Below are 12,860 nucleotides of genomic sequence, written 5' to 3' on the forward strand. Positions count from 1 at the left end.
CACCCCACCTACTGGTGGTGCCTGTGTCTGGCAGTCTCACCTCTGTCAGTGTGTCCCAGAGCAGCTGTGGCTACAATGTAGCTTGCTATCACCAGTGTGTGAATGACTGAATGTAGTGTAAAGTGCTTTGGGGTCCTTAGGGACTAAGTAAGTATACTACAAATAGAGGCCATTTACCAAAGTCAAATCTGACAACTGCTATCTAAGTACATTAACTATACTTTATCTTTTTATCAGTAATAAACAACCAACCAAACAAAACCATGGGTACCACTACAGGCACCACACGAAAGCAGTTTACTTCTGCCAGAACTTGACTAGACTGGTTCTTACTTGCTACAGAGGTAACCCCCCCCAAACTTGTGTGCGCCTTCACCGTTTATATAGTACTAAACACAAGGTATAGCTAAAGGTGATGGCAGTATCAGTAGTTTCATGAGAAGTTGGTCACACGTAAAAAAAAAATACAGAAATTTGGTCTGTTTGGATGATAACACCACCCATCCATCCATCCATCCATCCATCCATCCTCATCCGCTTTGTCCGGGGCCGGGTCGCGGGGGCAGCAGCCTAAGCAAAGAGGCCCAGACCTCCCTCTCCCCAGCCACCTCCTCCAGCTTATCCGGGGGAATACCAAGGCGTTCCCAGGCCAGCCGAGAGATATAATCTCTCCAGCGTGTCCTGGGTCTGCCCCGGGGCCTCCTCCCGGTGGGACATGCCTGGAACACCTCACCCAGGAGGCGGTGGTGATAACACCACGTAACTTGAAAATTTCCCACTGCAGACACATCAGCTGCAGTACTGTGAACCCTCAGTATCTGTGTGATAGCATTATTTTAATATTTTATTATGTGTGTTTTATTGTGTAGTTTTGTTGCACTTTTTTGGTTGCATGCATTTATTTTGAAAGTGTGTCACTTCCTACCTACAGTCTCCCCCAACTTAAAGAATGACTTGTACCTGTAACAAAGGGTCTCGCAGCTAAGAAATGGATGCTAAGAAATTTTAATTGGGGTAATAATAATAATAATAATAAACTTTATTTATAAAGCACACTAAAAAACCAAGGGTATACCAAGGTGCTTGACAAAAATAAAATAGGAAAAGGGAGATGGGAAGGAAAAGAAAAAGGACCTGGCACGTATCAATTATAAAAACCTTGACAATCATAAGATATAAAAGTAGTTCACAAGCATAAAAAATGTACCAGCGCACACCAAGTGTTAACTAGGTGGAAAGGCAAGATTAAACAAATAAGTCTTAAGCCGTGATTTAAACAGTGGCATAGAGTCAGACGCCCGGATAGCAACAGGAAGGTTGTTCCGGGGCAGCTACAGCAAACGCGAGGTCACAGCGAGACTTCAGCCGAGAACGAGGTTGCTCCAGAAGAATTTGGGTAGCAGATCTAAGTGCTCTGACAGGAGTGTGTAACCTGAGAAGCTCATTGAGGTAGCTCGGCGCCAAGTTATTAATGGCACTTGATAGTGTTTGTGAGGAATTGGGAGGACATATTAGGATTGGGCTCTTATTAGATGGCTATGTAGTGTTTAGTTAGGCATGATTAGTCTCCTCACAGCTCTGGATTTTTCAGATATAATTTAATAGTTGTTTTTTTTTTTTTTTTTGCTGCTTTCTGTCTGGTCTGCCCTCCCCTTGGGTCACATGACACACAACAACTTCAGAAAAGAAGTCGAAGATCCTTTCTGCAACAGGTAAAGGACTGGCGATTTATCTGTTGCTGCAAGGAGAACTTTTCCACACTGAGACTCAACATTCTTACGTATTTTTCTTTTTAAAACTTTGAGGCATCATCTGACAGCTTTGATTGTTCAAAATGGTTTATCTTTATCTTTAGTGGCAATTCAATTCTAGTGCCAGTGACAAATCACAGCAACAGTCGCATCAAGGCGCTTTATATTTTAAGGTAGACCCTACAATAATACATACAGAGAAAAATCCACCAATCATATGACCCCTATGAGGAAGCATTGTGGGAAGGAAAAACTCCCTTCTAGCAGGAAGAAGCCACCAGCAGAGCCAGGCTCAGGGAGGGGCGGCCATCTGTTGCGACCGGTTGGGGAGAGAGAAGGAAGACAGGATAAAAGACGTGCTGTGGAAGAGAGAAAGAGATTAATAACAGATATGATTCAATGCAGCGAGTACTGATGCTTTTCACAAAACTTTGCACATTCCTGTACACACACGTTCAACTTTAACAAAAGGAAATGTATAAATCATAACAGTAGTGTTGTTACATTTGCATTTTATTTGTGCTATTACTACAGAACACTGACTTAGATGACTCATTTGAAGTAGTTATACTGACATAAACATTTTCAGCACAGATTGCATTTTTACTTTACTAAAAGCTTCACTGCATTCACTCTGCTCAGTAAGGACCATCACTGACAAAGCTGAAACACAGGTGAATGTAAATAATGTCAACATCATGATTAGACATGAAAACATCTGAAAACAAGTTCCAGGGAAAAAAGAAGAAACTGATAAATACTGCAAAGCTTGATGTAGGGAAACAGTTCATGAAAGGACTTGATGGGAAAACATCACACTGTTGGCGAGTAGCCACAGTTTTAGCCACATTTAATAAAGAAAAAATAAGCAAAATACATTAAGTTACTGAATACATTTATAAATAAAATTTAAATGTTTGTGCAACATAAAAAACTCTTATGATGAACATATTTTAGTTTGCCAGACCTATTCATTTATGATAAAATATATAAAATTAAATAAAAATGTCTTGGTGTATCCTCAATGCCAAATTTTTCTACTGCTAGATAAAATTAAACTTAATAATCAGTGCACTAAATTTCTGAAGTAAGACTCTGGATATCCCCGCCAAGGTATCTCACAATATTCACAATATCAAACCTCTGTCAACACTGGTAACCATCACTCTGCAGGGTCACCTGCAGGTAAATGAAGTATTTTCAGGGATATTTCATCACTTGCTTATGCCGGCTCCTCAGTCTTTTCCTAGTCTTTGGTTTGTATGTTACTCATTCGGTCACTGAGCTCATCAAAGTAATTATCAACAAAGCGAAACATCTGGATGACGGCGCTGAGCAACAAGATGTCACAATTCATGTCCAACTCCAGCTCCTCGCTGTAGTTCTTCACTGGAATGATACAGGACAACGGCACCCCGAGCCGAGAGCCGACCTCCTGCATCTGTATGACAGAACACAGGAAAAAAGTATTAGTACCCTCATCTAATTTTTTACTCACTAAAAAAGAGAAGAAAAAAGTACAAACTCACCACATCCTTGATGTAGCCACTCCTATATACATTTCTCACATCCTCTTTCACCAGTGGACAGGCTTCATCTACTTTAGTGAGAAGGACCAGCTGAGGAATACCTGGAAACAAAGGAGCAGAAGGTCACTTCCAGACTGCCAGAGATGTTTATGTATTGGACTGTAAGAATTTTAGGAACACATCTGGACTCATTGAAGATCAAATGAGCTGAAGTTGAAAACTTTGATCACATGAAACAGTCTGGATGCAAAACTGATCTGCCTCCAGTTATGTTATTGTATTTTTTGGTATACCTTTTAAAAAATATATAATTTCACGAACTTTGATTTACACATCACTGCATTTTCTTTTGATTTTGTTTACATGGCATGGATTGTACATTCCACATAAACTTGTTCAGAAAAAAGAATACAATGAAACTGAAGAGGGACTCAGTTTTACTGACCGATTAAGTTGACCTTTCTGCGGATAGCATCCAGCTTCTCCTCCAACCCTGTGGGCATGACGGAGACCTTGGAAGCATCAATAACATAGGCTACACAGTGGATCTTGTCCTTGAGTCCAGGAGATGTGCGATAGCTGTGGGCCTCAGGATGCAGAGGAGCTGAAGGGTTGAACTAAATGACACAGTTGAGGAGAAACAGAGACACAGTTTGAGTCGACTGCTGACAAATCAGTGTTTCATACATTCAGTGTCCCGCTGATATAATATAGCACCTGATAACGGTCTGGCAGGTGACCTTTGAGGATGCTGCTCAGATCGTCTATGTCAAGCCCCGCCCCTTTGGTCTCCTCCAGTCCCATGGTATCACACAAGATTATTGGCAGAGGTTTCCCTTCACGTCCAGCTTTCACAGAGTAGGAGCGAAACTGTTTACAGTACAATGAGAATGAGTGACAGACCACTGAAATCAGTCACAATAAGTGGAAATCATCAGACAGCAGACACAGACCTGTGTGGTGAGGCTGGTGGAGGAGGAGCCAGAGATGGCCTGGCTGGTGACGTGGCCTCTGAATACAGAGTTGACAGAGTTAAAGAAGCTGGACTTTCCAGCTCCGACTGGTCCAATGAGCAAAACCCGAGGGTGGGTCACAGAGCTGACTGTGGGTTTGTAGCTTTTAATGTACTCAATCAGCTCTGTCCTCTTCCTGTACAAAACAAGGAAATAAAGAACATTAGAAGTCATATTGACTGTGAATTTTGCAGATATGCCAGAATGGTGGTTCTATCAAACCGACCCAGATTTCCAGATTACAGTCCTCCATGGTCTCTCAAGTTCAGTTGTTCCTGTTAAAGAGAAAAAATAAATGATAAATATCAGATTGTAGGTGTTTTAGGTGCACTTTGTAGCACAGTTAATGTGCTAAATCTAATGTCATCAGGTTGAATCTTAGCTTGCTTTTTAGTAAATCATATATAAATTGATGTACAATAAATCACAATAAACTTCACACTCACGTAGTCAAGATTTGCGAGTCATTTTATTATATTTATCTATAGACTGTCACACCTAAAATGTATCACTGCTTGTCTGCAACAACTAAATGAAAATGTGATTATTCATGCTTATTCATGCTAGTTTTATGTCAGTTGTAACGGGACTCAAACCTTCAAAAAAGTTCACTTTTTGTATTGCCAGTTGACAAAATAGTTTCCCAAACGTCTTGTGGCTCATCAAGCTGTCAATTTTAAATGTGTATATTTATTTATTTATTTATTTGTGGATAATGTCTTTCACCGTGGTTCACTCTAGTCCCCAACTTTAGATGTCACTGACTTTGTTTCTCAAGTTTCTTTATTGTTTTGTGATGTTTTGCTTTTTGAGATCTTTTAGCTTACTTCATTTTTTCAGACATCTTTAAATTAAGAGATTTCATTATTCGGCAGGTCTGTTAGTAATCATGCTTGGGTGTTGGCATATTGTAGTATTTGTACTGTGATATATCAAATTTATCAACACTTATCTGCAACAGCTAAATGATTACATGATGCCTTATGTTACACTTACCCTCCACTTGGTAGACTTCACACTCAGTCAGGTTGAGATCATTGCCATGCATTTGAGCAGCGGGGAAATTGTAATAATTTCCTGGATTGCTGTGCGTTACTGCTTGGCTTCCATTGACAAGAACCAAATCTTCTCCAAAATAAGGCCCAGAGTTAGCTGTCATTCTCACTGCACATGCAAAATTATTAACTGGATATTTGATGAGCTTTTTAGCATTAAATGTGAAAAGAAAAGCCTGATCATCATTCACGTACTGTCCAGACTGACTAAAAGGTTGTTTGGTGTAGCCTCCAAACACAAAACCAGAGTTGTTGTAGCCCACAGACACAGTGGGAGAGCGGTTGTTACATCTTTGGTGAAATGCTGCACCGGTGAAGCCGTGGATGCTGGCCTTGTACAGCAGCTGTAGTTTGACTCTCCCCAGCTGAGCGCAGATTGTTCTCTGCTGGCTTTGTGTTAGTCTGGGGTTCATTTTGGACTTGGACTTCTGAACTGAGTAAAGGACAGTGAATGAATTTGTGGAGCTCATTGAACCAAAACAGACACAAATGGTCAAAACTACATTGTTTTAAACCACACAAACTTAAAGCAACACTACAGCATGATTAGAATTTCCAAGTCATTTGGATTAGAATTATTCATGTTATTCTTTCTTATGCATTTCTTGCTGAAAACTTGGTGACAGGAAAGCCTGATTTAGTTTACTACAGATCGCTTTGTTATGTCCTTCATATTTTGTCTCTCTGTTTCTTTAAAATACTAAATATCCTCGAATAAGAGTAAGATGCACAGTACCACAGCATGATATGAAGCATGACTTTGTATTTCGCGGTAGACCACACCCAGCTTATAAACTGTGCCAAATAGTTCTCCTACTTGTTCATCAGTCATTTACCCCATTTTTACTGGTTGCAGGTACTTTTAGAATATTTTCATACATGTTACTTAAATAAATAAATCAGCGAACAATCATTACACTATTGTTCATTAATTAACTATCAATGAACTACATCACATGGCATTCATAATCTAATCAGAATCAAAATCTTATCAATATGCATCTCTTTAATAATTTCAGTTTTACCTCCTGTTATAGAGAGCTGAGGAAAAAAGAGAAGAAATCACAAATGCGTTGTTCAGATGTGACAAGCAGTTTCAGGCCGGCAGAAACGAAACCGAGTCTCAGACTGGAACACGCTGGATTTCAAAATAAAACACTGTGTCCGCTGGCTTTTCAGTTTAAAACACATATAAAACAAACCTAGGTGGCACACATCATAAATAATGTATACTTTTGCTCATGTTTTATGAGGGGTCATTGTTCTTCATACTAGTGATAGTATGAAGATAGAGTGATAGAGTGAAGTAAACCACATTAACATAATTAGATTGATTAAACAGCGACTTGCTCAGAAGGAGGTGAGTGTTAGAGCATTTGATCATTATTAATTAATTCAACAAGAATTCTCCCCAAAGAGTAAAAATCAACAATAAGAAAACTATAAGAGCGGAGAAGCCCAAATTGCTCCAGCTCCAAGTTAACCTTTGTGATGACTTTATTCAAAGCAGTAATGGAGATGGAAGAGAGAACGGTGCACTGGGTAATGCTGTGTAACACGAGGAAGGCCGTCTGTGCAGGGTGAGGATGACTGAAACACGCAAATTTCACTTTTATGCTGTGAAAGAAAAAACTTAAAGCACTGAATGAATATCAAAACCTTTGATAACATATTTCTGAATCACATTTGTGTTGCATTCAGAATTATATTTTATCAATTTCATTAAGAAACAAGATTACTTACTTTAGCTATGTGCAGCGTTTTGTTGTTGTTAAAGCTTTCACAGAAATGTTAAAATCACACAAACAAAAGTTTTAAAACAAACCCATTTTTTAAATGTTAACACTGAAACATAAGTGATTATCGATATGTGAATGTTGACTTTTTTCTTATTACGAGAAAATTGTAGGCCAAAACTTATAGTCAACACTACTAAGAAGCAGCTTAACCTGATCCAGGGCCAAATGTTTATTCTCTGCCAGGAAACAGTGTAAACAGTGAAAAGGAGCATTTACCTGCTATTAAGAAAGATGATGAATAAATAAAGTGCAGATTAGGCATTATTGGCTTTGCTTGTGTGTTCTGTTTTTTGAGCAATAAACACTGTGGTGGCAGATTTCTTTTTTCATGTATTGATCACATATTTAATCATATCACATTATAGTCAGTGTTGGTCAAGTTACTTGAAAAAAGTAATCAGTAACTAATTACTGATTACCTCCCCAAAAGAGTAATCCCGTTACTTTACTGATTACTTATTTTCAACAGTAATTAATTACTTAGTTACTTTTTAAAAACCCGATTTACAACCTGAAGAGGTGATAAAGCGATAGATCTTTCAGCCCAATTCTACTTTTTCTACATAATCCATCATACAAAATGTAATCAAATGGAAAAGTCTCTTTATTTTTAACTTGTTTTATCAGTTTTAATCTTTTAACTTTATGCATCAAGCAAAAATTTAATTATATGCAACATTCTCTGACTGGAATAAATTAGTTTAACATTTAAACCTATTTTCTACACATTCCAGCACATAAAATAAAATATTTTTTGTGTTTTCACTCACTCTTTCAAATAGATGCAAGTAAAACACAGCAGAAAATAAATAAAGTCAAAGACTCAGCGGTCCTGTTGCTCTATTTTCACCTGTAAAGCAGGACTGCGGTAGGCGGAGGTTTACCCTGGTGCAGGTGTGCCGCGGTCAGTTGAAGAATCCGCGAGTTTCTCTGTGAATTTCCCATTACGTTGTAGCGCACTCGGTGCTTGCTTGGAAGTTTAGGGTTTTTTTTCGCTGTATAAAGAAGTTTTCTTCTCACGCACAATGGACGCTAATGTTTTTGTCACTTTTTATGGAATCAAACTCAAAGTAAGGTCAGTACTTCCACGCTTTAAACGCTGCACGCTCATACTCTCTCCCACAATCGATATGTGATCCATTGTTGATCTGCACACAGCTGTTGTCACGAACGGCGCACTCGCTTACGTCACTGTCGTGACGTTTTTAGTAACGCAGTAACGCAGCGTTACTACGGGAAAGTAACGGTAATCTAATTACCATTTTGCAATAGTAATCCCTTACTTTACTCGTTACTTGAAAAAAGTAATCAGATTACAGTAACGCGTTACAAGTAACGCGTTACTGCCCATCTCTGGTTATAGTAATATCACTTTCTCACTTTACTATAGTAAGAGCACTCCTGCCACTAGTTTACATACATGGGGAATGTTAACACAGTGAGGCCATTATAATGGGAGACGTTAAACAGATAGTGGGACTCCTTCTGCTTATCAGGGATGTAAATCCTTAGGTGGAGGCCAAGCAGAAAACAAGGTCATAATTCTCTCTGTGAGGGAGAAGGTATAGAAACTGACTGTTTGGACTATTGGAGAGAGTCAGCTTTGCCATAAGAGCCTATCCTTTGCTCTTTCTTGTGGTCTTCATCTGTGCTCCTAATGATTTCTGCCCAACTCGTCAAATAATCTTATTTTTCAGCCTCATTAGACGAGTACTGTCCTCTTACTGGGGGTCAGTTGGTGTTTCAACTGGAGAAAATGCTTCAATGTTGTGAAACAAGAGAAAACAAAAGCTCACTGAACACTAGGGCTGCCACGATTAGTCGACTAGTCATGATTACGTCGACTATCAAAATTGTCGACGACTAATTTAATAGTCGACGTGTCGTTTGAAGTTTTGTAAGATCCCAAAAGATGCAGGAATAAGTAGTAGGATTTAAGTGTAATAACGGACTGAAACAGAAGATGGCAGCACTGCATGTACAAGGATGCCAGCTGCCATTAATCTGTTCAGTTTATCAAGACACCACATATTTTCAAAAGCGCTCCGGCGTTTTCGGAGACATCTGTTACCCACTAGCTCGATAGCAAGCCGGGGTTCAAGGCTCACTAGAGCCCATGAGAGCAGCGGACTCCTGGCAAATCATTTTCAAACCCACCGCCGTCTTTCGCTACTCAGTTTAAACATGATATTGTGGTGAGCTCAGACAAGGAGGAGACGGAGGTATTGTTTGGTCTTGCTTCCCGTGAGCTAGCCAGGGAGCACAGCCGTTTATTAACATTTGCAGAAGAACACTGCCGCTAGCTAACTGCTCAGCGCAGCAACAACAACAACACACAGGGCGCCCTCTGACCCCGGAAGGACACACCGTCGCAGCGAGAGGGCGTCACCTGTCACTATGGCAACATAGACAAACAGAACCCCGAACAGCCCTGACCCGCTACAATATATAAGTCACTTAGATAACTTAAAAATGTTTTTGTTTGTTTTTTTCAGTATTTTATTTGTTCCTGAGTAAATCGGCTGAGTTTATTAAACTCCGCCGAAACAATCTGCACATTTAATTAAAATTTAATAATTGTCTTTATTTTTAGTTAGCACATACCTTAAACACTTCAAGCTGTAAGCTAATGATAGTTATATAAGAGCAGATGCATGCTGGTGTAATAAGCTGTAGTTTTACGTACAATGGATGCATGATCTGATTAGTCGACTAATTGCAAAAATAATCAGTGACTAGTCGACTATCAAAATAATCGTTTGTGGCTAGGGATGGGTACCGGTGTCCGGTTCTGACATAAACGGTAGTAACCAGACCGAAAAGCAGCGCACATTTCGGTGCTTTATTTCGGTGCTTTTTTTTCCTGAGCTGTGATACACTTCTAGCCAATCATTTTACGTTTCCGAGGATAGTAGGCGGGTCCGGGTACGTGCGTTCTTTTAGAGCAGAGCTACAGATTAAAAATGCCCAAAGCGAAGCGGTCAAAAGTCTGGCTGTACTTCACAGCAAAATATGCAAACTCAGCAGCCTGCAACAAGTGTTTTAAGGTGATACTGTGATACTGTCAAAGGAGGTAACACCTCAAATCCGATGAAACACCTGGCGACGCATAGCGTTTTTTTTTAAAAGCCGTGAAATGCGGCGTATTTGATAGCTTGCTGCGAGACTTCACACCGAGCACATCTACTGCGGGTGTGGTGCCTGTTATTGGACCCGGATTTAGCAACATCCCCCAAAAACCCGAAGAGGAGAGTCCTGGCCCCTAGCCCTGCCAGTGTAGCAGAAATGATGAGGATGATGATGGCAGCAGCAGTCGTTCTTCTCTGCGTGAGTAGCTTAATGTTGTTCGTGTGTAATTTACGTTGAGTAGGCTAACCACGTTATTACATTAATGCATGTAAGGTGAACTAGCAAACATCATCATAGTTACATGCGGCTGTCTTCTTGTTTGATGGCAGATACTCCTTTCACCTTGGCCAAAAAGGCTAAAATGACCAAAGAAAAAGTGGAAAACAGTTAAACATGAGAGGTTTTTGGACAAAGTTTGTGTTCTCCATTCTTTAAGCACCGGTTTGAGCACCGGCACCGTTTCAAAAGTACCGATTTGGCACCGGTATCGGATAAAACCTAAACGATACCCATCCCTATTTGTGGCAGCCCTACTGAACACCTGGACTTCTGTATTGTATCAGTCTTGCTGTTTGGTCTGTGAAAGTTTGTGACAAAGCTGGAGAAAGTTCCCTGTCAATTATGTGCATGACACTGATATTTTAAAGACCATTTCAAATGTGCTCATTTTGAAGTTACTTCGCAGCTCATTGACTAATGATAATGTGACTTCACACTCAATCAGGTTGAGGTCATTGCCACACATCTCTGCAGAGGGGAAGTTGTAATAATTTCCTGGATTGCTGTACACTACTGATGCTTTTGTGGACAAGAACCAGTGCTTATCCAAATTAAGGCCCACAGTTAGATATCATTCTCACTGCATTTCCAGGACCAGTAACTGGATTTTTAAGGAGCTATTTATCATTGAAGGTAAAAAGAAAAGCCTGATCATCATTCACGTATGGTTCAGACTGACTAAAAGGTTGTTTGGTGTAGCCTCCAAAAACAAAATCAGAGTTATTGTAGCTCACAGACACAGTGGGAGTATATTTGTGACATCTTTGGTAAGATACTGAAATACTGAACCACTGAAACCATGGATGCTGGCCTTGTACAGCAGCTGCCACTTGACTCTTACTAGCTTGGGATTCATAGTAGTAAGTGAAAAAACCTGCAGTCTGCTGAGACTGAAGAAGTCACCCAACTTTTGGGGATTTACTTACCTGGATGATTGAGCATGCATCAAAACATTTAACAGTGTTTCCTAAATACCCTCTCTTGTCTGATCATTTCCTGTTAACATTTAAATTTACAATGATTGATTACACAGCAGTGAGAAGTAGACTTCATCCCAGTAGATGTCTTTCTGAATGGACTGTAACTAAGTTAAAGGATAAAGTTCACCCACTGTTATCATCTTTAATGCCCTGTACCAACGCAGTGCAGAACAGCTACCTGAATCCCACTCCCACAGATGTTGATTATCTTGTTAATAATTTTTTTCCCCACTATATACGTCCATGGATACCGTAGCTCCTTTGAAAAGAAAGCCACAAATCAGAAGAACTTGACTCCCAGGTATAACTCTCAAATCTTAGAACAGATAACTCGTAAGCTAGAGAGGAAATGGCGGTACGGCAGATGTGTGGCCCTCCAAGTATGTTCCTTCTGCAAATATACCCCAAACCTGTAGGGCTGTCGTGGCTTCATGTATGGTTGTGGTGGTGTCCACGGTCCATACTCAGATTGTCTGTGAAAACATTAGCCCACATAGCAGACAGGTCTGGCCCAGATCTGGTATCAAGCCAGCACTGCTGGCTGACTTCTGGCATGATAAGACATATGTCATCCAGATATGGGCTTAATTAAGGTACACATTAGGCTGACATCTGGGGCCAGAGCTGAAACTGTTCTTGGCCAGCACAGGGGTGTCTGCAACTGGCCTTGTGATGGCCCATGTGTGGGTCACCTCTGGCAAACCAGATCTGGGCCACCAAAGGGCCATCATTCTTTGCGGTATGTGGGCCATGTGTAAGCACACTGTGTGGGTCAGATGCGGGTCAGATGCGGGCCATACCAATTTTGCTATGTGGGAGGAATCCACGACAGCCATACAGGACTGTTTTGACAACACGGTTTGGGGTATATTTGCAGAAAGAACAGACTTGGAGGGCCACACATCTGCCGTACTCTCATACATCAACTTCTGTACTGAGAGTGCAACAACAACAAAAACTCATAAAGTCTTCCTGAACCAGAAGCCATGGCTCAACAAAGAAGTGCAAGCCCTACTAAGAGCATGTGACAATGCCTTCAAATCAGGAGACCAACAAGCCTACAAAGAGACACGCCAATCTCTGCTAAAGGGCATAAACAAAGCCAAGTGCAAATACAAACAGTGCCTCAGGGGAACATTTTAGCACAAACAACTCCAGAAACATGTGGCAGGGGATCAAGAGACTCACAGGCTACAAACACAATTGCACACAAACAAACTCTCTGCACATCACCTTACCTGACACTCTAAATGAGTTCTCTGCCTTTGACCAACAAAACAGGGACATCAGCACCTGTTTCAGAGGGGGACAATGCCCCCATTCAG

At 40.5% G+C, this 12,860-nt stretch overlaps 1 protein-coding gene across 1 annotated transcript; it reads right to left on the reverse strand.

Annotated features, from left to right (window-relative positions):
• Positions 1-2,439: 2,439 nt before the first annotated feature.
• LOC147313503 (interferon-induced protein 44-like) lies at positions 2,440-6,446 on the reverse strand. Its single transcript, XM_086264520.1, is given in 7 exon segments — positions 2,440-3,192; positions 3,281-3,381; positions 3,726-3,897; positions 3,998-4,150; positions 4,234-4,568; positions 5,290-5,776; positions 6,374-6,446. Coding segments are annotated over 6 exon segments (1,428 nt in total). The 5' UTR covers positions 5,762-5,776; positions 6,374-6,446; the 3' UTR covers positions 2,440-2,997.
• Between the last annotated feature and the right edge of the window lie 6,414 nt (positions 6,447-12,860).

This window comes from Aulonocara sp. 'chitande type north' Nkhata Bay, linkage group LG15 (genome assembly GCF_057382095.1).
Source record: "Aulonocara sp. 'chitande type north' Nkhata Bay isolate Kocher_YH1m ecotype deep benthic linkage group LG15, A_spYH_male_GT1.1, whole genome shotgun sequence".
NCBI classification, from domain to species: Eukaryota; Metazoa; Chordata; class Actinopteri; order Cichliformes; family Cichlidae; genus Aulonocara; species Aulonocara sp. 'chitande type north' Nkhata Bay.